The sequence below is a fragment of the Equus quagga genome, chromosome 4, assembly GCF_021613505.1.
Source record: "Equus quagga isolate Etosha38 chromosome 4, UCLA_HA_Equagga_1.0, whole genome shotgun sequence".
Classification (NCBI taxonomy): Eukaryota; Metazoa; Chordata; class Mammalia; order Perissodactyla; family Equidae; genus Equus; species Equus quagga.
The window spans coordinates 102036746-102063344 of NC_060270.1; the positions used below are offsets into that span (position 1 = coordinate 102036746).

A 26599-nucleotide genomic window follows, 5' to 3' on the forward strand; every position below is an offset into this window, starting at 1 on the left:
TGATCCATCTTCAACAAAATCACCTGGCTTACTCTGCTTATTAAAATATAGATTCCGGGGCCCCGTCCCAGGCCCATTGATTGGAGAATTGCAGGGATCTAAATGCTGCCTTCTTGTCTATGGTGCAGATCTAGTTGGCCAATGAATTCTGTTGATTCTGCCTTTGAAATGACTCTTGAACTCATGCCTCTTTCATTTTTCCTGTTCTGGTTCAAGCCTTCACCTTTCACTCAGAGTACAGCAATAGTTTCCTATGGATATTCCCACTTTGTCTCCCTCATTCATTTGTATTCTATGCTAGTATACAGTTTACCTTTCTAAAACATGTCCTTCTCCTGCATGAAAATCCTCCATTACTCCTGAATATCAGCAGGTTAAAGTCTAAGTTTCTTAGACTTTAAGGTCTACTTTCTAAGACAGTCTGGCCATAACTGAGTCTGCTATGTATAGTTTATGCAGTTAGTGTACTCTATAACTCTAGGGAGTTCCATTCCAATTATGGTTTATATGAGTGGTGCCCCTGGGCTTTTGCAGTACAGCATAATCATACATAGTGGCTCTATCTTGTCTTAGCACCCTCACTTCCCCATCCTCTCTGCATACACAGTAGACTTTCATAAGTAGAATACTCAACTCCAGTCCCTAAATGCACTAGACTAGTGAATTATCAGTGCCCCTTGCCTTTTCAGAGTAAATATTCTTTCTCCTCTCATTCTCTACATGTTGAAATCCTTATATTTCAGGGCCCAGTTTAAGTGTTAGATCCTCTCTGAAACCTTCCACAATCCCTCTCATTTTAATTCTTCCTCTTATTTAGCTTTATCTTGCTTGTAGCTCTTATTTAACAGTTGTTTTTTCTTCTTTTGAGGTAAAACTTAACATACAATGAAATGCACAAATGTTGAGTGAACTATCAAGTGAGTTCCTACAAATGCTTCTTCTACCTATGCTTCCCAGACTGCTATCAAGATTTACTCATACCTTTTTACACATTTATGATTGACCTGCTAATAAGGTTAATCATTTTCATGTGTGTCTGCCTTGCTAAATTATAAGCTCTAATTAGAAGAAAAGGCAGGGATTATGACCTCGTTTCTTTCTTATGGAGAAAAGGAGCCCCTAGTATATGTTCAGCACTGAACCAGTCTGGATTATTATACCAGTTAGGATACAGCTCAGCCCCGCTCTTAAGAGACCTCAAAGGCGGTAGCTAAACAAGACAGAAATTTTATTTTTCTCACATATTACAGTTCAAAGCATAAAATGTCCGGAGCTGATCTGGCAGCTCCGTAATGTCAAGGATCTAGGCATCTTTGTTCTTGTTGTTCCACCCTACCCTTGTTGTTGCACTATCCCTAAAGTATTGTCCTCAGCATGGTATTCTGGGTGACTCACCACAACATTCCTTCCAGCTGGGAAAGGGAAAAAGGTGAAGAAGAGAGCTCATCTTGGAAGTTACATTTTCTTGCCAATGACCAGAATGTAGTCATGTGACCAAACCAACTAAAAATCAGGAATACTAGAAGAGGAGAATGGCTATTAAGGAAAAAGTAAAATATAAGCTTCACATATGGTCTCATTGACTCTTCACGATAACCTTATAAACTATGTATGATAAGAAAACTAATACTCAGAGAAACTGAGTAAATGGCTAGAAAATTGCAGATCTGGAATCTGAATCTTTTTTCATTGTATGTAGTAAAGTGGTAGGAGAGAATATATAAGTGCTATTAAATAAATAGTCATTAATTTTCACAGTGTTATATCACATATTTTCACAGTGTCATATTATCTCTTTGCTTTCAGGACAGCCTATGTAACTTTACTCCATGCTTCTACCATCTTAAAATGAAATGCCATATCAACTGATTGTACCCAAGGCCTAGTTTGTAATACAGTTTAAAAATAAAATGGCCACTCCTTTTAAATCTATAATATCATTTATCAGGAAAAATAAATCACTGTGTTTGCCAAGCAAAAGCTTCTATACTCTGTAGTTGTTTGGAAATGCTATATAATCATAAAGTTGACGGAGATTATATCATTTAACTTCATTTTGAAGGCAAGGAAAATCAAGGTCCAGAGAAGATACAGGACTTGTCCTTTATTTTATTCCCATCCCTACCTCTTCTCAAGTATCATGGAAAAAGCACTAGCCTAATTATTTCTATAAATAACCATCATTCTTATACTTAAGAATTGTCACAAGTTTGCAGAGTTGTCCTGATCAGGAAAATCAAGCTGAACGTAAGAAATGCATTTAATCCTGGCCTGTTTTAGTGAAGGATAGATATTATCTAACACTAAAAACATCTTTATAGCTATCAGGAACCTGTTTCAGAAAAGATGGCTGCTATTTGATAAGTAAAAGGAATGACTGAGATCATTCCTATGCATAACTGAAACCCCAGATCAAATGCCACCTACCTCTCAAAGCCTTTCCTAAACTTCATAAATAAATGTGACCACTTTCCTCTCCAAACTCTATGGCCTTTGGGTATCTCAGGGTACTCGTATATATATTTTAAGTTTCAGCTAATGGTGCCTGTGTGAGGACAGGTTTCATGTCTGTTTTTTTCTCACTGCATCAGTGGTGCCCAGCAGTGTCTTTGCTCAAAGTTAACACTCAATAGATTTTTTTTTTTTTTTGGTCAGAAAAATTTGCCTTGAGCTAACACCTGTTGCAAATCTTTACTCTTTTTGCTTGAGGAAGATTGTCTGTGAGCTAACATCCATGCCAGTCTTCCTCTATTTTGTATTTAGGATGCCACCACAACATGGCTTTACAAGCAGTATGTAGGTCCGCACATGGGATCTGAACCTGCAAACACCAGGCCGCTAAGACAGAGTGAGCGAACTTACCCATGTAGGGGAGAAAGACGTTTCCTCTGCTCACTCTAGGTCTTTCTGGCAGGGCTATGAATTAAATTCACATGAGACAGAATAACAGGAGAAAACTAAACACAGCTTTATAACATGTATACATGGGAGAGACTCAGGCAAACTGAGTAACTCGCCAAAATGGCAGAGGTTCTCATCTTAAATACCATCTTTAGCTACAAAGGAGGATGTTGGGGGTGGGGCAGTCAGTTATGGGAGAGTACCAGAAAAGCACAGTAAACAAGAGTAAGGTTGTTATGTAGATTTAGGTCCTTGCCTTCTGCATTGATGAGAGTTTCTAGAGATAAGGTCATCCCCCTTCTTCCTGGTGCAGAGAGGGAGATAGCTTTACAGATGGAGATTTCCTTACAAATGTAAATGTTTCTTACAAAGGGTGACTTATACTTTTCAGAGTTTCTCTCCTGTCTGCAGTTTTTAAAAGTAACCAGCCCAAAATAATCCTCATGCCAAAGAGAAGTATCTTGGGGTGGCCAATTCCAATCCCCCACACCCACTTCACCATCATGCTGGCCCCAGTAGATGTTTTATTGAATGAACATATCCACCATGACACCCTGGGAGAATACTTTGCAGCTGGCTTTAATAAACAATCTTTGAATTAAGAATTTCAAAGATTTAGTCCTAGTTCACACATTTACAGCTTTGTAGCTGTAGGCAAGTCATTTAACTCCTCTGAGCCTTATCAGTCAAATGGGAATATGAATAATAGGAAATGAAGAATTGGTGAAAAAACTTTGTAGAAGAAACACAAATCTAAGGTGGTACTATCTCTGAAGCCCTTTGCTACACCCCACACAGTGCTTTACATGTAGTAAGCAAGTACTTTATTCTCAGATTGAGTAGTAATGGGATATATTTTATTAAAATCAAAGTTTGGCCCTTGTAGTTAACAAACCTTCATTGGAGCTGGGGAAACTTTACCAAGGGATGATAAAATTATCTCCGTTGCACATGCTGCCTCTCCTACCCTAGGCCAGTTTTGGTGAAAGAGGAAGCAGTCTGCTGCCCAGGGATTTTCTTGGTGCTTCCTCCTGGGTGGGCACATGCTGGACCCTGGAGGCAGAACAGCAACTTGCTGCCTTCCATTTTCCTTCTCGCAGGAACCACCCAGGGGAAAAAAGAAACTACCGCCTGAGGGACGTAGGCAGGTGGGTGGGGACTAACCTGTCTTCAGGAGGATTGCTGGGGAGGTGGGGGAAGAGGGCAGCACTCAGGTGCTTTGCTTTGCATTCTGCTTACCCAGCTATCTTCTGAGGAATCAGTGACTTAATCTTTTCCTTGTGTGGAGGAAGGAAACCAATAAACCAAACCCAGAAATGTGGAGATTACCATGAAAGGCTTTCCTAAAAATACATTTAAAAGAGTGAAACCATAACTAGAAGAGTGTTTTCAAGGCAGAGGTTCCTCTAGCTTTGACCTCCTGGGTTTGGGGGATGAGAGTGGCCATTAGATTTGGGTTTGAGCATGTTTACTATGAATAAAACCATTTCCCTGAAGCCTGGCAAGTTTTGCAGAAGGCATACCAAAATGTAATTGAAATGTGACTGCCTCTTAAATTGTGAAATTAATTTTACACTTGACAAATGCTTTTAAAAAATAGAAGAACAAGTGGCTTTAAAGTTCAGGGTGTTAATGTTTGAAATCTGCCTGGTTTAATTAGCTGGGTACTGGAGATGTTTCCTTTTTCTCTGGTCAGTGTCATTGATCTAACACCCAATTCTCTTCCTGGTTGTGAGATAGGAATTAAATGTATCATTTAGTTAGTTGTATTGACCTGAATCATATCTCCCCAGCATACATTCTTATTTCAGGAAATAGGATGCATCCATGTGGAATTTACTCAGTAACTCTTCTTAGTGACATTTGTGTGATCTAATTCAAGGACCTGAAGTGATGGCTTCACATGATTTACTTGCATATGATGCAGCTATTTTCAGTACTGCATTTGCATTTTTAAAAACAAGAATGTACCTTCTTGATGAAACAGACATGCGTTTTTAGACTCACAGACTCAAGAACTGTAGAACAAAGAAGTTTCTTAGAAATCAAGTCCAAACATCTTTTTTGTATTGGAGAGAAAGAAACTTGGGTCTGAAAAGATTTAGTGGCCCCAAACTAAGGTCACAGGGTCAGTCAGAGATAGAACAAAACAAGAAACTAGATGGGTTCCCAATACAAGGCTCTTGTCTGTCCTAGATATAAAAATATAGGTGTGGTTTACATTGACAGCTGTCATGACATGTGCAGCTTTTTAAGACAGTGATAGATAACTTAGCCACTTAGCTACCTAAAAGCTCTAATTTATGCGTTAGCTTATTATAGTATACTGTAGTCCCTGTAGCTACCTACCCTTAGTTTTCTTTTCCTGCTTGTATATTTAATTTTTAATCTTGTGTGTATTTTTGTAAGCCACCTTAAATCTTTTGAATGATAGAGTGTTTAAATAAAGTACTCAGTGGTACTTTGTATTAATGCTAATTGCTTATGTTTCCACAGTGTCTATGGCAGGTCAGAGATCCTGTGAGTGTTAATGATCCTAACAGTATTTTATCCATCAGAGGTAGCAGTAGAAACAAACTTCCTAAGTCGAATGCCTAAAAAAATTACCATTCATTCATTTCTTCAGAAAGTAATGACACTGTGATCCCCATAATAAAAACCCTGAAATTGCTTTTATTAAGCCTGGAAAATTATTTAGGAGTGTATTTAGTGTCTTAAAATGAAAGACTGGCTGGTAGAATTGAAATATTACCTAGGTATTTAAAAGAGCACTGTAATTATGGTCAACTGATTTTTACCATAGTCAAAGTGCCAAGGCCATTGAGAGGGAAAAGAATAGCCTTTCAACAAATGGTGCCTGGATACCTGGATAATCACATGCAAAAGAACGAATCTGGACCCCTACCTCACACATATCCACATTAACTCGATGGACCACAAATCTAAGTGTAAAAGCCAAAATTATAAAATTCTTAAAGCACAGGTAAAAATCTGCATGACCTTGGGTTAGGCAACAGTTTCTTAGATATTACATGAAAAGCACAAGCAACAAAAGACAAATTAGATGAATTGGACTTCATCAAAATTAAAAACTTTGTGTGTCAAAGGACACTATCAATGAAATGAAAAGACAATCTACAAAATGGAAGGAAATATTTGCAAATTATGTATATTTGATAAGGGCCTAGTTTCCAGAATATATAAAGAACTCTTACAACTCAACAGTAGAAAGAAAAATAACCCAATTAAAAAGTGGGCAAAGGATTCGACTAGACATTTCTCCAAAGAAGATATACACATGACCAATGAGCACTGGAAAGATGCTCAACATTATTAGGGAGATGCAAATCAAAACTGTGATGAGGTGCCACTTCACGCCCACTCAGATGATATAATTTTAAAATGGACAATAAGTGTTGGTAAAGATGTGGAGAAGTTGGAACTCTTGTGCATTGCTAGTGGAAATATAAAGTGGTACAGCTTCTGTGGAAACAGTTTTGGCAGTTCCTCAAAAAGTTAAACAGAATTGTCATTGGACCCAGCACTTCTGCTCCTAGGTATATATCCAAGAGAATTGAATACATATGTTCACACAAATATGTATACACAAACAGTACCTTTGTTCAGAATAACCAAAAAGTGGAAACAACCCAAATGTCTATTAATTGAGGAATGGATAAACAAAATGTGGTATATACACATGGTGGAATGTTATTCAGACATATAAAGTAATGAAGTACTATTACATGCTACAACATGGATAAACCTCAGAAACTTTATGCTATGTGAAAAAAGCCAGACACAAAGGCCACATGTTTTATGATGCCATTTATATGAAATGTCCAAAGGAGGCAAATCCATACAGTCAGAAAGCAAATTAGTGGTTGCCGGAGGATGGGGAGAGGAAAATTGAGACTAACTGCTAATGGGTATAGGGGGTTTCCTTTTATGGTGATAAAAATGTTCTGGAATTAGATAATGGTGATGATTGCACAACATAGTGAATATACTAAAAACCGCAGACATATACACTGTAAAATGGTGAATTTTGTGTTACATGAATTATATCTTAATGTAAAATACTAAAAATTTTCAAAGCATTGTGTACCCAAAGGTGAAATGAAAGGTGTTATGAAATATTAGAGACTGAGATTAGAAAGGATTTTCACTCATAAAGAAGTAAAATAAGGGGCCGGCCTGGTGGCATAGTAGTTAAGTTTATGTACTCTGCTTCAGCAGGCCAGGGTTTGCAGGTTCGAATCCTGGGCATGGACCTCCACACTGCTCATCAAGCCATGCTGTGGCAGCATCCCACATACAAAATAGAGGAAGATGGGCACAGATGTTAACTCAGGGTCAGTCTTCCTCAAGCAGACAGAGGAAGATTGGCACAGATCTTAGTTCAGGACCAATCTTCCTCACCAAAAAGGAAAAAAGAAAATAATTTGATATCCCCAAAATCCCCTATGACTGATAGAGAAGTTTCTATTCTGTGCCTTTCAGAGGATTAAGAGAAAGGTCCTGTGGTGTTTTTACAGCTGGACAGGAAGAATCAGAGTTATTAGATGGCCCTCTGCTCAGAGCCAAGGAATGTGGTTAGAGATGTGGTGCAAATTGAGATGATAAAACTAAATTACCTCCACTGAGTAAATCACCTATAGTTCAGAAACAGCAGGGAGGTTGGAAAACTAATGGGGAGTAAGGGTAGGACTGAAGGGATGTGGTTTTTCTTTTTTAATGTACAATCCAACAGCAACTCTCCCTAGATTTTTGTGCTAAAATAAGAGCATTTTCACACATTTTAATTGCTCTGCGATAACAACAGTGTGAACTCCATCCGCAAACATTTATTATCTATTTAATTTTTCTCTAATTTCAGTGTAGCAAGAATTCACCTTGTAAGTGGGAGTAACTGTCTGTCTAGTAGAAAGAAATCCCTTCTCACGTTGCTAATCTGTTGTGCATTTCTATGATAGAGTACTAATAACACATGGCTTTTTGTATTTCTCCATTTTTAGGTTGCATTTATAGATTACAATTTCCAAAGTAGCATCTCTATGAAAGCAAACCCCTCTTGCTCCTTGAACATTAGTAAAGAATATTTAAAAATTGTAGAAGTTAAAGTTTCACAATATTTCTGATCAGGATTTTAGATGAGACTTTTATGCCTTTATAAACCTTTTGTAATACTTGGTGCTATAATGTTCATGATAAACCGTATAGAACTGTCTTTAAGATGCATTTTAGAAATGAGATTTATATAACTTAATGACTATCTAAATTGTTCTGATTATTTTCCAGACCTGCCATTTACTCCATCCTTTATAGTGATGCTACAGGACGGAGAGGAATGGATAAAAACATTGGTGAGCAACTCAATAAAGCTTATGAAGCCTTTCGACAGGCATGCATGGATAGAGATTCTGCAATAAAAGAACTACAGCAAAAGGTTTGTCGTTTTGGTTTTGAAAGTTGTTATTTATCCTGGTAAATGGAATTTGAGAGTCTTTTGCAACTAAAAATATTGTTAGAAACTGCCAAAAAAACTATAATTACTGAAACAGGGATATATTAATGGATGAAATTTGAGATTTTTATCTGGTGCCTTTTAAAAAAACATTGTGACCTGTGGGAAGAGTTCATTTTAAGGTGATTCTGTGGAGGAAAGATGAATGTTATCTTCCATAAATACTTTTTAAGTAAAATGACAAAGTTAGAAGTATCACTGTCTCAGCTAGTTTTGTTCTTTGGTTTTTTACATTGTTATTTGACTGGCAGGATGACTGTACAACTCTTAAAATACGCTGGAACTAAATTTGTTATTAATTTACCTTCTTTGGAAAATGAAAGTACTAAACAGAAATTTTCTATGTAGAGGGGTAATTTTAAAAAGCTGAAACTTCTGTTACATCATTAAAGATTTCACTTAAATACTTTATTTTTAACTCTTAAAGTTAAAGGTGTTCTCCATAAATCTCATGGTACAGTCTGAATAGGCTGGCACACCAGTCACAACCTTATCACTAGGAACTGTTTTCAAAAGTCAAGTTCTCAGATGCCAGCCAAGGGCCAACCTTGCACGTTGGCTTTTCTGAAGATAACAGCTGAAGACATACTATATTAAATTATTCCTACAAAGAGTTGAAAGTGGAGGATCTTATGTTGGTTCCTTCAATTTAAAAAAAAATTTTACTAGCCTGTGGAGTTCTGAAGTCTAAGAAATATGCTAGCCATACAGTTCTGGGTTCTTCCGTAAATATAGGAACTCCACAATTCTCTTTTTCTTTCTAAGTGATGCATATACCATAAGCTGTTGTACATGTTTCTCTGCATTCCTCACAAATCATTATTCTTTGTGATTCTGTTGGTTTTCAAAAGCATACTCCCACTTATGTAGGTAGATTTATGGACTATCGATCTTCATTGGGGGCTCAGAGGAGCAACAGAGGCATGATAATGATGGGGAGCTTTCTGAAATTATTGGAATGAAGTTTGGAATTTGGATTTCTTTTCCTTTCCAGTTCAGGTATAAGGCATAATCATTTTTTAAAAAACAAAACCTCCCAGGTTTCATTCTTATTTTCCCATTAGATTCATTAAGAAACTTCAACAGTCCTATACTTTTCTAGGAAAGTTAGAAAACACAGAATTAGGGAAGGAGGAGTATTGAGCTATTCTTAGGTTAAGATAGAAACAGGAATTTTTGTACTCTCTTCCTGCACTGGCCAGTGGTAAGCAACTGAAAACTTATGTAGTTTAACCTCTTATTTGCCATGGAAGAAGCCTTTGCTCACATGAGCAATTATCCTAAAGAGGAGGAAGGGAAATATATTTTTTTTGTATTTGTCAAGTACTTAAGAATAGGAGAAGAAAAAATGTTTACTATATATTCTTTTATATTAGACTCAAAATATCCTGATTTAAGAAATATTGTTGAGTGTCTACTATGTGCTGGGTACTTGATGAGGTTCTGAGAATACTGAAATATGTTTATGCCCTTAAGGAACTTTCCAATAAGTAAAGAGGATAAAAAAGAAGATCAATAGTTATTACCATAGTGTTCTAAGTGCCATAGTAGAGATCTGTGCAGGATAATATATGAGCACAGAGAAAAGGCACCTAACTTAGTCTGGGAGGATCAAGTCTTAAGCTCAGTATCAAGCCCAACACTTGGGCTCAGATTAGGAGGTATTGGGTAAATTAGAGAAGAGTCCTGAAAGCAGAGGGAGCAGTATATATAATAAAAACTCAGAAGCGAGGGACTGTATGGTACGTTCCATGTACCATAAGGTAATCCTTTGACTTCTGAAAGACTAGTCATGGTAGTACAGGAAAGAAGCTGTGAAGGTAGATTGGGGCCCTATCATGATGAATATGAGTAAGTAGTTTGTACTGTATTCTTATTCAATCAAAATTTACTGAAGGATTAATATGTGCTTTAGAAAAGTCTTCCTGATATTGGGGATAGAGGATAGATAGGATAGAGGACAGTGTGGAATTCATCTCAACAAATGTATCTATTGATGCTAACCAGTGTTCTAAGAGTCAGGACTGTAAAAATACCTGGCAACCATTAAGTTGCACTTTATGAACTTTAGTATATTTATTAGTATATAATTATAAATTATTAATATACTTGTGTTAAATATAAATGTACATATAATACTCAGTTTAAAAAAGAAAAAATGAATGTCAATCATTTCAAGCAATGAGGACTTAAATTAAGCATTAGGGATGAATTAGAGAAGAGATCTAAGATTTATTTAGGAGATAGAATGGAAACCAGGTAGCACCTGAATGCAGGCCACTTCTGAGGGTGATGGCATAGATTCTAGGATGATACCCAGGTATCTGGAATAGAAGACTGGATTGATGGTGCTGATAACTGAAACCAAGAATGAAGAAGAGATGCAGATTTGAGGATGGAGAAATAAGATGTGTAATTAGGTTTAGTTACCTGTTGGACATGCAGATGAAAATGTTTAATAGATAGTTGTAAATTTGGAACTAGAAGCCTAGGTAGAGTTCAGAATTGGAGATTATAGAACAACAGATTTTATTATAGCCTTGAATGTGGATAACATTCCTGAGTTAGAGTGTATAGGATGAAGGAATATGTAAAGGGCAAGAGGGTAAGAGGAAGGAAATATGGCCAATCCCTTGGTTTCTGGAGATTCAGAAGTAGGTTAAGGAATTTACTGTGAACAAGAGGAGAAACACCTATTCCTCTGAGAACAGAAGGGAACAAGAGAAAAAACTGCAAATGAAGATAACTGTGCATATAGGAGGTGGTGGTGGCAGGAAGTTAGAAGGGTTATCATATATCACTTATATGTGGAATCTGAAAGAGTGAAACCTGTAAAAAACTGTAAAATGGTGGTTACGAGGAGGAGTTGGGGAGTGGGGTTAAGATTGATGATGTTTAGAGATACAAACTTGTAACAAGTAGTAAATAAGCCATAGAGATCTAATGCACAGTGTAATGAATACAGACAATAATACTGTACTATAATTATATAATGTGATAAATATCACAACAGCAGTCATATTACAATATCTAAATCTCTCAAAGTAACACACTGTACACCTTAAACTCACACAATGTTACTCATCAAATTTACTCAATTAAAAAATAAAGAGTTATCATTTGAGTCCATTTTTTTCTGTGAAATACAAGGTGAGGTCATCTACTGAGTGAAGTGATTTTAGGATATTCTGAGAGTGGTAGTAAAGAATTAAAATAGCTTCAGTTAAGAAAAGAGAGAAGAAAAATGTTTCATTCACCCTTTACTGTGAACTTTTAGTGGTATCAGTCCATGTTTGTTGATCACTTTTTCAGCAGCTTTCTTGGTATAGAAGTAGAAGAGCTGGATGGTGAAATCCAGGATTAGGAGGTTGCAGAGTTAAGAGTACAAGAACAGTTGGATGGCCAGAAAGTGCGTACAAAAGCAATTGAAATTATATGCTTTGAGATATAAGCTAAAAGCAAAAGGAAGCTAATCTAGGAGGAGTCTAATAGATTAAGAACAAAAAGAAGCTTTATGGCTGAAGTTCTCATGAAGTGAGAGAACAGACACAGAGGAGTGAAAAAAGAGAGTAGAGAATGTGAGTCCAAGGGATGGGTTATTGTTAATGAGTTTCTTGAATTCCTCAATCCCATTCCAGTTCCCCACTTTCATGACTTATTGTGAAAATAGAAGATCCTAAAGATCAACATTTACTCATTTGATTTGATTTGGATATTTTGAATTCAAGTGTTAGAAGATTAGCCAGGGGAAGATGATCAGCAAGAAATAGAAATGGGGATCTCTGAAGTAAGGTACCAGTTGGAAATACAAATTTGGGAGTCATCTTCATAGGAATGATACATGGACTAATGGAAGAAAGAGGTACCAAGGAGAAAGAGAATAGAGCAAGAGAAGAGAAACAAGAGGACAACCTTGTACAAGGGAGCCCCAATAAGACTGTTAGCAGATTTCTCAACAGAAACTTTGCAGACCAGAAGGCAGTGAGATGATATATTCAAAATGCTGAAAGAAAAAAACCTATTAACCAAGAATTCTGTATCTGGCAAACTGTCCTTCAAAAATGAGAGAGAAATTAAAATATTGCCAGATAAACAGAAGTGGGTGGAATTCATTACCACTAGACCTAACCTACAAGAAATGCTGAAGAGTGTCCTTCAAGTTGAAATGAAAGGATACTAGACAGTAACTTGAAGCCATATGAAATTATAAAGCTCTCTGGTAAAGGTAGCTAAATAGACAGGTATAAAAACCAGTATTATTGTAATTTTGTCTTGTAACTCCATTTTTTATTTTCTACAGGATTTAAAAGGCAAATATATAAAAAATAACTTTAAATCTATATTAATGGGTACACAATATATAAAGATGTAATTTGTGACATTAATAACAAGGTAGAAGGGTAGAACTATAAAGGTGTAGAGTTTTTGTATGCAATTAAAGTTAAGTTGGTATCAATTTAAGATTGTCATTTCTTAAGGATGTATAATCTCAATGGTAACCACAAAAAAAAATCTATAGAATATGCACAAAAAGAAAGGAGAAGGGAATTAAAATGTGTCACTACAAAAAATCAACTAAATGCAGAGACAAACAATGGAGGAAATACAGAACAAAAAGCTATAAAACATACAGAAAACAACAAAATGGCGAAAGTAAGTACTTCCTTATCGGTAGTTAACATTAAGAGAAAATGGATCACACAGCCTAATCAAAAGACATAGATTAGCAGAATGAATAAACAAATAGAATCCCACTATATGCTGTTGACAAGACTCACTTTAGATTTAAAGACATGCCAAAAATGTCCTTTTCACATTGAAAATGAAAGGATGGGAAAAGATTCCTTGCAAATAGTAACCAAAGGAGAGCAAAAGTGGCTATACCAATGTCAGACAAAACAGACTTCATGTCAAAAATTGTTACCACAGATAAAGGAGGACATTATATATTGATAAAAGGATCAATTCGTCAAGAAGATATAACAATTATAAACATATATGCACCAAACATCACAGCTCCAAAATATATTCAGCAAACATTGACAGTATGAAAGGAAGAAATAGTTTTACAATAACAGTAGTAGACTTCAGTATCCCACTTTGAACACTTTAAATAATGGATAGAACAGATGGAAGATCATTAAGGAAATAGAGGACTTGAACAACATTATAGACCAGTTGGAACTAATAGACATTTACAGAATACTCCACCCAACAACAGCAGAATTCACATTTTTCTCAAGTTTGCATGGAACATTCTCCAGGATAGACCATGTGTTAGGCCATTAAAAATGACTCTCTAAATTTAAAAAGATTGAAATCATACAAGTATCTTTTTTCTTCACAATGGAATGAAACCACAAATCAACAGCAGAAGGAAAACTGGGAAATTCACAAATATGTGGAAATTAAATAACATGCTCTTAAACAACAATGGGTCAAAGAAGAAATCACAAGAGAAATTAGAAAATATCTTGGAGACAAATGAAAATAAAATCACAACATGCCAAAATTTATGAAATGCAGAGAAAGCAGTGCTAAGAGGGAGATTTTTTAGCTATAGATGCTTACATTAAAAAGAAGAAAGATCTCGGGGCCAGCCCAGTGGCACAGCGGTTAAGTGCTCACGTCCTGCTTCAGCGGCCCAGGGTTCACCGGTTTGGATCCCAGGTGCAGACATGGCACTGCTTGGCAAGCCATGCTGTGGTAAGCATCCCACATATAAAGTAGAGGAAGATGGGCACTGATGTTAGCTCAGGGCCAGTCTTCCTCAGCAAAAAGAGGAGGATTGGCAGCAGATGTTAGCTCAGGGCTAATCTTCCAAAAAAAAAGAAAGATCTCAAATCAGTGATCTAACTTTACACCTTAAGAAACTAAAAAAGGAACAAAGTAAACCCAAAGCTAACAGAAAGAAGGAAATAGAAAAAATTATAGCAGTGGTAAACAAAATAGAGAAAACTAATAGAGAAAGTCAATGAAACCAAGAATTGGTTCTTCAAAAACATCAACAAAATTGACAGACCTGTAGCTAAATTGACTAAGAGTAAAAAGAAGACTCCAATAACTAAAACCAGAAATGAAAGAGGGGACATTACTACCAATTGTACAGAAATAAAAAGAATTATAAAGGTACTAAACACTTGTAAACAATTGTTGTACAACAAATTGGATATCCTAGATAACATGGACAAAGTCCTAGAAACGTACTACCTACCAAGATATGAAGAAGTAGAAAATCTGGAATAGACCTATACCTAGTGAAGAGATTGAAACAGTAATCAATAAGTTCCCTCCACACAAAAAAATTCCCAATTAAGAAAGCCCAGGGAGCCAGCCCTGATGGCCTAGTGGTTCAAGTTTGGCACTCTCACTGCTTCGGCAGCGCGGGTTCAGTTCCCAGTCACAGAACCACATCACTCATCTATAGCCATGCTATGGTGGCAGCTCACATAGAAGAACTCGAAGGACTTACAACTAGAATATACAAGTATGTCCTGGGGCTTTGCGGAGGGGGAAAAAAAGGGAAGATTGGCAACAGATGTTAACTCAGGGCAAATCTTTCCCAGCAAACAAAAGGAAAGCATTCTATGTGCTGTTCATTAAAAAAAAAAAAAGCCCAGGACCCAATGGCTTTACTGGTAAATTCTACCAAGCATTCAAAGAAGAATTAATGCCAGTTCTTCTCACCAGTTCTTCCAAAAACTTGATCAGGAAGGAACACTTCCTAACTCATTCTTTGAGGCCAGCATTACCCTGATACCAAAGCCAGACAAAGACACTAAAGAAAACAAAACTACAGACTAATATCCCTTACAAATGTTGATGTAAAAATCCTCAGCAAAATAATAGTAAACTGAATTCAACAATATTTTTGAAGGATTATACACCTTGACCAAGAGGGATTTATTCCTGCAATGCAAGGATGGTTCAACATACAAAATCAGTCAATGGAATACACCACTTCAACAGAATGAAGTGGGGAAAAACACATGATCATCTCAATTGATGCAGAAGAAGCATTTGATAAAATTCAACACCCTTTTATGATAAAAACACTCACGAGACTAGAAATAGGAGGAAACTATTTCAACACAATAAAGGCCATATATGAAAAACCCACAACTAACATAGTACTCCATGGTGAAAGACTGAAAGCTTTTCCTCTAAGATCAGGCACAAAACAAGGATGCCCACTTTCACGACTTCTATTCAACATAATACTGGAAATCCTACCCAAAACAATTAGGCAAGAAGAATGATATCCAAATTGAAAAGAAGTAAAATTATCTCTGTTCATAGATGACTTGATCTTATTTGTAGAAAACTGTTAAGATTCCACCAAAAAAACTGCTAGAACTAATAAACAAATTCAACAAAGTTGTAGGATACAAAATCAGCCATAAAAACCAGTTGCATTTATATACATCAACATTAAACAATCTGCAAAGGAAATTAAGAAAATTCTATTTACAATAGCATCAAAATGAATAATATAAACTTACCAAGTAGGCAGCAGACTTATACAGTGAAAACTACAAACCATTGCTGAAAGAAATTAAAGAAAATACCAACATATGGGGAAAAATTTCATGTTCATGAGTTGGGCCCTTACCTTTTACCATAGACAAAAATTAAATCAGGACTTAAATGCAAGAGCTAATACTATAAAACTCTTAGAAAAGTCAGAGGGGAAAAGCTCCATGACATTGGATGTGACACCAAAGCACAGGTAACAAAAGAAAAATTAGATAAATTGGACTTCATCAAAATTAAAACACTATCAACAGAGTGAAAAGGCAACCCAAAGAATGAGGGAACATATTTGCAAATCATATATCTGGTAAGTGATTGATATCCAGGATCTGTAAAGAACTACAGCTTAGCAACAACCACAACAACAAAAAACCCCATTAAAAATAAGCAAAGGACTTGAATAGACATTCTCCAAATAAGTTATACAAATGACCAATAAGCACATGGAAAAAATGCTTGACATCATTAGTCATTAGGGAAATGCAAATCAAAACCACAATGAGATACCCCTTCACACCCATTGGCTATTATAAAAAAGTAAAAATAAAAAAGGTGTTGGTGAGGAAGTAGAGAAATCAGAACTCTTGTACATTGCTGATGGGAATGTAAAATGATATAGCCTCTGTGGAAAATGTTTGATGTTTCCTCAAAAAAATAAACAATTACCATATGATCCAGCAATTCAACTGCTGAGTATATACCCAAACAAGATGAAAACAGGGACTCAAAGGGGTATTTGTACACTCATGTTCATAGTAGGCTTATATTTACGGTAGCCAAAAGGTGGAAGCAACCCAAGTGTTAGTCCATGGATGAATGGATAAATAAAATGCCTTATATACATACAATGGAATGTTATTCAGCCTTAAAAAGGAAGGAAATTCTGACACAATGTACAACATTAAATATTACACTAAGTGAAATAAACTTGTCACAAAAGGACAAATATTGTGTGGTTCTACTTATATGAGATGCCTGGAGTAGTCAGATTCATAGAGACAGAAAGTAGTAGGGTAGTTTCTAGAGGCTGGAGCAAGAGAATGGGGAGTTAGTGTTTAATAGGTACAGAGTTTCAGTTGGGGAACATGAAAAAGTTCTGGAGATAGATGGTGGTGATGTTTGTACAAGAATGTAAGTGTACTTAATGCCACAGAACTGTACACTTAAAATAGTTTAAATGGCAAATTTTATGCTATATATATTTTACTACAACTTTAAAAAGTCTGTTACAAAAAAAAGAGAATTGGTGTAGCCTAGATTCTCTTACCAGCTATGTTTTATTGCTATTTATCTGTCATTCATCAGTTTGTACCAACTCCCCAGCCTTTTTTTTTTTTTTTAAAGATTGGCACCTGCACTAACATCTGTTGCCAATCTTTTTCTTTTTTCTTCTTATTCTTCTACCCAAAGCCTCCCAGTACATAGTTGTATATTCTAGTTGTGGGTGCCTCTGGTTGTGCTATGTGGGACGCCACCTCAACGTGACTCAATGAGCGGTGTCATGTCCACGCCCAGAATCTGAACCGGTGAAACCATGGGCCGCCAAAGCAGAGCACGCAAACTTAACCACTCGGCCATGGGGCCGGCCCCACACCCTAGCCTTTTACCAGTTAGCTGTCCATACTCCAAGCCAGTTCTTCTCACAGCGATTCTTCTAGCTCACTGCAGTTTAAGACTCAGAAGCTCCTCTTTGAGAAGTCAGTGTGCTTCATCTATTTAAGAACATTTTGTCAAGCAAAGGCATCCAAGTATTCCAAATTAATAAGGGAGACAAAGACAATGAAGGCAGGTAAGTGATTTGTAAAATATAATTGGCCAAACTTATAAAAGAAGCGTGTGCATATTGAAAAAATTGCAAGTAATTCAAGATACACAGAATATAAAATGATGGTCCTCTCCCTCGCTCCCTAGGGGTAACTGTTGTTAATAATTTGATGTATATCCTTACTGAATATATGAATTATATTTTTTCAAAAATGGAATTATTTTAATCTGAAAAAGGTTTCAAACTTTTTAAATGTATTTATCTTCACCATCATCATTACTGAGATTTATTGAGGCTCATGTTTGCCAAAGTGCTTTACAGTCATCTGATTTAATCATACAAATCTTGTGAGGAAGTATTATTTTCATTTTTCAGATGAGGAAAAGGAAATACAGAGAGGTGAAATAACTTGGCCACAACCACACAGCTAATAAGTAGTAAAGCTAGTAGAACTGGGATGTGAAAAAATCTACCTGACCACACATTCCATGTCTATAACTTCTTTGCCTAAAATCATCGATAGTCTTTCAAGTTTATACATATAGAGCTGCCTCATTCCATTTAATAGTTGACCATATCACTTGTACTACCTCTTGCTTAAAGCACTATTTTTCTTTAGCATTCCACACACCATATTTTATTTTCTCGTTCCCTCTTGGGCCTCACTTCCTTAATCTCCTTTGTAAGTTTCTTCTCTACTACCAGGCCACTATTAAGAGTTTTTCAAGGCCTTCTTGGCTTCTTACTTTATATTTTGTGTGACCTCTCATCTTCTCCTGTGGCTTCAGATACCTATGATAGTGACTCCTAAATTTATCTCCTTACTCCAGACCTGCCCTCTGAGCTCTGGACCCATACATCTCGTTTCCTCTTGGAAGACACATTAAGCTGAATGTCTGACCTGAATTTATATATTCACTATTTTTCTCACCTGTATACCATTTCAAGGGAGTAATGAGTCTTAGAAGGGCTGTGTGGAATAATACTGCCTTTTATTTATCATAAATTACTTCACTTAAATTTCAAAGGATGATCCCTCATACTACTACTAGTGTTCTACTATTGATCATCAAGTGTATTTACTTTCCCTGGCCCCTAAGTAGTGTTTTCTCTTTCAGTTCTGTGCCCGATTTTCCATTGTTCTACCTGAGCACTCCTGCCACCATGCCATTACATTTTTGTCTTAGAACCTCTAGTCTTTAAGAAAACATCACTATTTTTAGCTTATCCTTCCAGTATAGCCTTTATTCTGGACCATACTAAAATATCAGGTAATCGCAGATAATGCTAAACCAATTACATTCTCTTCCCTCCTTCAGTCCTTAAATTCATGTTACTTCATAAAGCAGAAAGGAGAATTAACATTTAATGAATGAGTATATTTTACAAGTGTCACCTACTTTGTACTTAAATCCTCCTAGCCCTACAAAGTAAGCATTGTTGACCCTATTTTCAAATGAAAAAACTGAGACTCAGAACTACATATTTCAACATAAGTGGCAGAATCTGTACTAAAATTAGGTTTATCTGACTTTGAAGTCCATATTCTTTATACTAACCTAGCTAAATTACAGCCCATTTCAGGTTTTCAAACTTACTTTTTTTTTTTTCTTTTTGAGGAAGATTAGCCCTGAGGTAACATCTGCCGCCAATCCTCCTCTTTTTGCTGAGGAAGACTGGCCCTGAGCTAACATCCGTGCCCATCTTCCTCTATTTTATAAGTGGGACGCCTGCCATAGCATGGCTTGACAAGCAGTACTAGGTCCGCACCCAGGATCCAAACCAGTGAACCCCAGGCCGCTGAAGTGGAAAGTGCGAACTTAACCACTGCGCCACTGGGCCAGCCCCTCAAACTGTTTTCTTACCATTGAATAATCTAATATAGTTTCCTTTTTTCTTGGATGAATTCCTACTTTGTGATTTACACATCTCTTACCAAAAGAGGCTGGAGTATAAAGCTTGCTATTAATATTTATTTCAATCATCCTACAAACAATTTATGGTGTGCCAGGCACATAATAAATGCTAGGGATCCACAGATAAATAAAACATAGAACGTGCACTTAAAAGGGTTCAGAGTCTAATATTGCTTATTCTGTTTCTTGCCTTGCATAAGCATTCATATGTACTCACAGTAAGAGGTCTTCTGATTTCCAGAGTAGAGGAATGTTTTAATCACAATAGCCCCTGACAGGGCAGTGGTAGAGTTGGCTTCACCCCTGAATTAGTTATTGTATATGATCAGCTGTTGCTACGAAGAGACCAAGAAATATTGTGCTTAAATAAGATAGTTTATCTCTCTCCTGTGACAGTCCAGAGGTGAGTAGCCAGGGCTACACCTTGAAATATAGTTTCCCTCTCTGGAATCACAATGACTGCTGTACTTGTTACTATTTCCCTGCCAGTGAGAAGAAAGAGAGAGAAGCAGGGAAGAACAGACGACTTCCTTTTAATGATGTGGTCCAGAATTTGTATGGGTCACTTCTGTTCACATACTGTTAGCCAGAACTTAGTTCCATGGTTATACCTAGTAATGGGAAAGGCTAGTAAACGTAGCTGGATGACCATGTGCCCAGCTAAAAGTCTATATTACTGAAAGAAAGAGAAGAATGTAAATGGGGAGAATAATTAGCAGTCTTTGCCACATCTTATGGCCGACTAGGCTAAAGTTGCCTGGAGGGTTTCAAATATGACAAGATTCCATAATGTGGAATTAAATGTTTAATCAATTTATTACTTATACCAAGTTGCTTGTTATCAATTTCTGCTGCTTTTCTGTGGGAGAAACCAAATATATTTAATTAAGACTTAAGTACCCTCTATTGCTTCTTTCCATCTTTCCAAGAGAAGAATCAATTAAAATAATAAAAACATCTGAAAATTTTAAAACTGATTGCCATTTAAAAGTCAGATTGCCGTATTCATAAATGATAAAGTTACAGAAAACTTCTGACGGCTGATCTTTTGCTTGTCCCAAGATCTTTTGTATTATGTAATAAAAAAAAATAAAAATCTTCTTATGGAAAAGAGAAATATGGAACAAAACATATTTGTCTCTTCTTGCCCAGTTCTTGATTAAAAGAGAAAAATCAACAATGTCTTATATAGAAAGGAAGAAATCCCCATAATTCTTAGTTTAGGTACTGCGCTATAAATTGCTTTTTCTTTGTTCTGATAAGAAGGGTAAAGGATACAGAATGTTTAAAACCATCCTATTTGCTAAGCAAAGAGCCTTATTGACTAACCAGTGAGTCTAAGGTGAAGACCTCAAATAAGACTAAATTCGACTGTGCTCTGTCTTTTTGTCATAAATTACAGATCCAAACACTTTTGTAACAATAAATATGAAACCATAAGGACTGTCTTGTCAGATTGCTTTATTCTAGAGCTAGTCTTGACCCATCTGAAATGTAAACTCTTAGCCTCAAGGCTTATGTTACCTCTAAAAGATTGTAAAACATGTTTTAAAGGATTGCATATAAATGCCTTTATTGGAGGTACTACTATATTAAAAAATACCTTTATTTTCACTTATGATGTAGATGGCCTCATTATTGTTTACCAAATAATGAGGCCATTTCTTTTTTTCCTTATTTTTTTCCTTTCTTTGTTCCACAAAAACATATATCTCTGTGTAAAGTGTCAGTGGAAATAGAGCAGTTCACTCTGTTTTTTTCCTGCTGAAGCTACTGGTATTAGAATAAAGGTGCTTCTGGCTGTTTCTGCTCAAAGACTGATTTCTACAGTTGTACGTTGTCAGTACTTTGCCATAGACTCGTTTTCCACCTATCAGAATTTAAAATGTTTGTATCCTTTGTTCCAGGTTTTTATTTCCAGAAATATGTTCTGTCAAAACTTTTAGACAGGTATGCTAGGATTTATGTTCAAGAAGATCCATCAATAATTAGGAATGTTTAAATTATGCTCTCCATTCAAAGATACTTTGAGCATCTACTCAATATACTGTTTCAGGAACTGCTCTAAGTACCAGGTCTACAATGATAAGCACACATGCTTCTTGCTTTATGGAATGGTGACACTAGTCAAACAATCTCATAAGTGTAAAGTTTCAAACTCTGATAAGTATTAGGAAGAAAGGTAAACTGCTATTAGAATGTCTGTTAGGGAGTTGACCTAATCCAGGCAGTCAGAGAAGACAATCTTTATGAAGTGATTTTTGAAAGGGCAAGCTTGAGGGGCTTTCCAGGTACAAGGACCTGCATTATAAAGACCCATTGGCCTAAAAGAACTGAAAGTATAAGGGAAAGGTACAATGAAAAGGGTCAGGGCAAGACTGTGTAGGGTCTTAGAGACCATATTGAGGATTTTTGGTTCTTTATTCTAAGAGCAATAGGAAGCTATTTAAGGTTTTGTGGGGGAAGAGGTGGGAGGAAAGCATGGGTGTTATGATTAGATTTGCATTTTGCAAAGAACAGAGTGGCTACTATGTAGAAAATGGATTGGCTGATAGATTTGGGGAGAGCAGTTAGCTATTGCAGTAGTTCATTGAGGTTGTGATGGCTTGAACTGTGATGGCTACATTGGAGATGAAAAAGTGGATAGACTTGAGAGAGATTTAAGATTAAAATTGACACTTGGTCATGGATAGGCTATAGAACAGCTAGAAGTCAAGGATAGTTACAACTTTCTGGATAGACAGTGGTGCCGTATACTGAGAGAAGGAATGCTAGTAAAGGACCTTATTTTGCGAAGGAAAGGGGATTTGGGGAGATGGTGGTTGGCAGAAGGAGATCATCAGTTTTGAATAAGTAAAATTTCAGTTGCTTTCCCAGTAGCACTTGGCCACATAGATCCAGAGTTCAGAAGACAGGTCTGGGCTAGAAGGAGAAATTTGAGAGTCTGGCGTATGACCAGCCACTAGGGATGAGATTGCCTAAGGGAAGAGGATATAGCAAAAAAGAGGACTTTGGTAGAACTAGATATACTCAAGGATATGCCATGCTGGTTATTTAGGGGCTTGGGCATTGTGATCAGGTAAACCTGGAGTCGATTCCCAGCTCTATTACCTACTGAGAAACCTTGGACAAGTTATTTTGTACCTCTGTGCCTCAGTTTTCTTATCTGTAAAATGTGGGAAATAATCTCCGCAGAAAGTTCGTTTAAGGATTAAATGAGAGAAAGAAAATAAAGCTCTCTGATTTTGGTGCATAGTAAGTATTCAGTGAAATGATCATATGATGATGATGTATTCTTGAAAAATTTGGTTGCAGAATAATTCTCATTTTTTAAAAAGTAAGATACGTATACATGTACACAGAAGTTCTGAAAGGGTACATACATACCAAGGTGTCAGTAGTAGTTACCTCTGAGGAGGAATGGAAAGCAAAGTAAAGGAAGAATGTCACTTTTTACTTTGTGCATATCTGGGTATTTGTTGTGGTGATGGTGGACAATTTTGTTGTTTTTGCACTTTTTTCAACTAACATGCTTTTGTAATTTTTAACAGCCATTAATTGTTCCTTAATCAGTTTTGAGCCTATTTTGTCTCTTTGTAAACTTTGAACAACCAGAGTTTTTTTGCTTTTTGCTTAAAAGAATGTTTTTGATTCAATGGAGATAGACCACACTGATTTCTTAAAAAAAAAAACTTCTGCGTCCTAGGTTACAATGAAATATAAGAAAGAACGAGAAAACTGGCTTAGAGCATAGGGTGGTTGTGTGGTAAGTCTGGTGATAAATTGCCTATGTTTGGTGGTAATCAGAACTTTAGTTACTAGATGTATGCACCACATGCTACAGTAATAGATATTAGGTAGATCCCTTGCTCGTTATTAAAGGAAAGGAACTAATGTTTGCAGAGAACTTATCATGTGCCAGATATTTTATGCATGCTATCTCCTTCAATCCTTCAGATAAATATTATTTTCATTTCAAAGAGGAAGAAACAAAGAGGCTAAGTAAATTAATTGGGACCAAAACCCATGGTCGTAAAATAAAAATAGTTTGTCATAGTTTGCCATTTGGTATGCTGAGAAATTGGTGGCAGCACTGTCACCTAATAGTAGATAACCAGATTGATAATCTGATCCATCAAATTACAGATCTTCTAGATAAGTCTTGATATCGGGAGGGCAAAGAGGGCAGGGTTTATAACCTAGTTATCAGAGAATATAAAAGAGTACAGTTGAAGAATGAGCTATGTAAACCAGGATCTCTGAGTTGCTAATCCTATACAACCTCATTTTTTTAAAACTGAAAATTGAAGTTGATGTTTAGTTTACCAAAGTTTCAAGACGGTTTGTGTCTAAAGTGTGATGTATTGGGCCGATTAATATTTAATTATCTTCTTTCATGAACTGTGGAACTCCCTATCGAGAGCATTTGTGGTAGCCAAGCAAATCCTTCAGTAAAGCTTTCATTCTCTTTGTTAATCTTGGAACCATTTGAAAGGTTTTTAAATTGAGACTTTCTTTTTTTTAAAATCCATTTAACATTTATTGAATTCCTATTCTTTTTATATTTGAAGGAAAACAATGGTATTTTTCAGAATATTGAGGTTAGTTCTTGAGGATGAGAAGAGATAATGTTTGACCTGTTACAGATGACTTAAGGACACTTGAACTTGTTTCCCCATCTAGAAATAAGTGCTTTGGAAAATATGAAAAATGAGAATTTTCACTGTCAGCAATAGGAAAAAAATTCAATTTCTTGAATTCTGTTTTAATATTTATGAAACTCAGGAAAACTTGAGCAGCTATATGTCCAAAATTATAGAGAATATGCTGCCTTAGTTTTGAAGATGGATTGAAATTTTGCCTGGATAAAGGGACATCTCTTAAGATAAGCTTTTTGCTTTATATTTATCATAGTTGAGAGTATGTATGGACAACCACTTTTAATAAATTTAAGATGTGTAGTATATTTGATCACTTGTTTTAAGTTTTCCTTTTGAACACTAAGAAAGAATACAAAGTACATTATGGCACAAGTACCTAAGTACCTGTTTACCTCTTTAGATGCTGGTAGACCACTTGTTTTGCTAGTCTTTGGAATTGGAAGGAGTGTCAAATACACAGAAGCCAGAGTCATCTTGGCCAGATGGTGTTTGATACAGATGGATGGTTAGTTGTCATGCAGATCTCCTAGTTGGTAACTTGTTGCTGCCATCTGACTCAAAGAATCATTCACACACACTGGCTGTCAAAAGCATCTTCTCTTCTGTCTGTTTTAGCTGTCATGTCTGTGCTCTGTACAGAAGTGTTGACAAGACATTGCTGTTGTACATTTTCAATGTGGTTGTTAGTGATTTTTCTGTTTTGTGGGGTCTTTGATAGTGCTGGAATGTACTTGCTTTGTAATTGTACTGTTTTTTAAAAAATACTGTGACAGTACAACAATTATCTGACCTTTTAAAATGACTTTTCAGGCTTTAAGTTTATTCAGATCTGTTCAGTGAACAAAAGCATTTAATAAAAAGAAAAAAAAAAACTTTGTTAGTTTCCAAACATAGCAAATAAGCCAAATTTTGGTTATTTCCCAATTTGATAGAATATCCTCTTTTGGACTTTTCCTTCTCATAGCCTTGTGGTCAAAATCTTCATTCTGTTTTCTGAGTATGTATTTTTTTCTCCTCAAATTAGTACCCTTTTTTCTGACAGTATAACTTCCCTTTTTTTCCAAAAAACGCATCTTCAGACATGTCTATATTTTGCATCCATTTTCTCAAACTTAATTTCCTTTTGTCTTATTCACCTACTCACCTTGTCTCCATTTTTCCTGTTTCCCTTATGGAAATATAACCAAAACCTTTTCTCCATTCCTTCAGATCACTTCTTTAACGACTTAATTAATTTATATTAATATTAACTGAGCATCTCAATGTGTGCCAGACACTCTGTTATACCCTGGAGGTGACAGAAGAAAATAGTCTCTGCCCCTGAGGAGGTCATAATCTAAAGGGAAATCAGACATACATACAGTTAGACTAGAATACTATGATTTCTATAATGTAAGTAAGTGGAAAGAGCAGAAAGAGAACATGAACCATTGCTATTCTGTTTCTCCTGCTATTCTTCCAGAGTCTGTTTTTAAATTATTACAGAATTTTCTTGAGTTTATAAAGTAATTTAAGTGGTTTAACAAATAATTCAAAACTTCAGCTTGAAATAGTTGTTGATCTATTGATTTTTCCCAGCTAATGAATACATCTTCAGCATTATTTATTTATTATGATATGTGCTAAAGTATGTTTTTGAGCCATAGCCTAGAAGATGAAAATTACCTGGCAGAGGCTTTCTGAGTTGGTTCCAAAAGAAAATACAGGTCATTTGGGTTTTCATTAAGGTGGGAAAAAAATATATAGTAGATGGAGAATGGGCTGAGGCTTGAATAACTTAGACATTTATTCTGGGCCGATCTCTAACTTGCTAAGTTTTTTGTACTGGTTGCTTAATGTGTGGATAGTAGAATGTGTATACCTATCAAAATGCAGTGAAAGAATGGGCAGTTATTGCCAGCGTTCATGAAGAGCTTTGAGTTCTTTGGAGAAAGTTCCAAGTACACAGAAGTAGGTAGAGAAGACTGCAGCCTCACCTTGTTTGCTGATTCCTCAGCCCTGGGGGCTCTGTGTAGCCCAGGTAAATTTAAGTTATTGCAGAATTTACTGTAGACGTTTGAATCCTTCTTTCAGTCAGCCTACCCACTCTTTCTAGGGGCTTGAATGTAAACTTACATAGGAATAAGATGTCTTATCTTGGAAAGCCTGACCCTAAACTGGATTTTGGTATTTAAGGTTCAGTACTGATACTCAGAGTCATAGGACATATAGTCCAGACAGACTCACAAGATTCATTCTTCTATTCAGAATAATAAAACTTACTTGGATTTTTTTAACTTGAATTCTTTATTTCGTT

General features: G+C 36.1%; 1 protein-coding gene across 5 annotated transcripts in view; it reads left to right on the forward strand.

Annotated features, from left to right (window-relative positions):
* TANK (TRAF family member associated NFKB activator) overlaps positions 1-26599 on the forward strand; it is an 86227-nt gene that overhangs the window by 27644 nt on the left and 31984 nt on the right. For all 5 annotated transcript variants that reach the window (XM_046658921.1, XM_046658922.1, XM_046658920.1 and 2 more), the window contains exon 2: positions 8203-8350. In XM_046658921.1, coding sequence (XP_046514877.1) covers positions 8252-8350 — 99 coding nt within the window. In that variant the 5' untranslated portion in view covers positions 8203-8251. The remainder of the gene's footprint in view (positions 1-8202; positions 8351-26599) is intronic.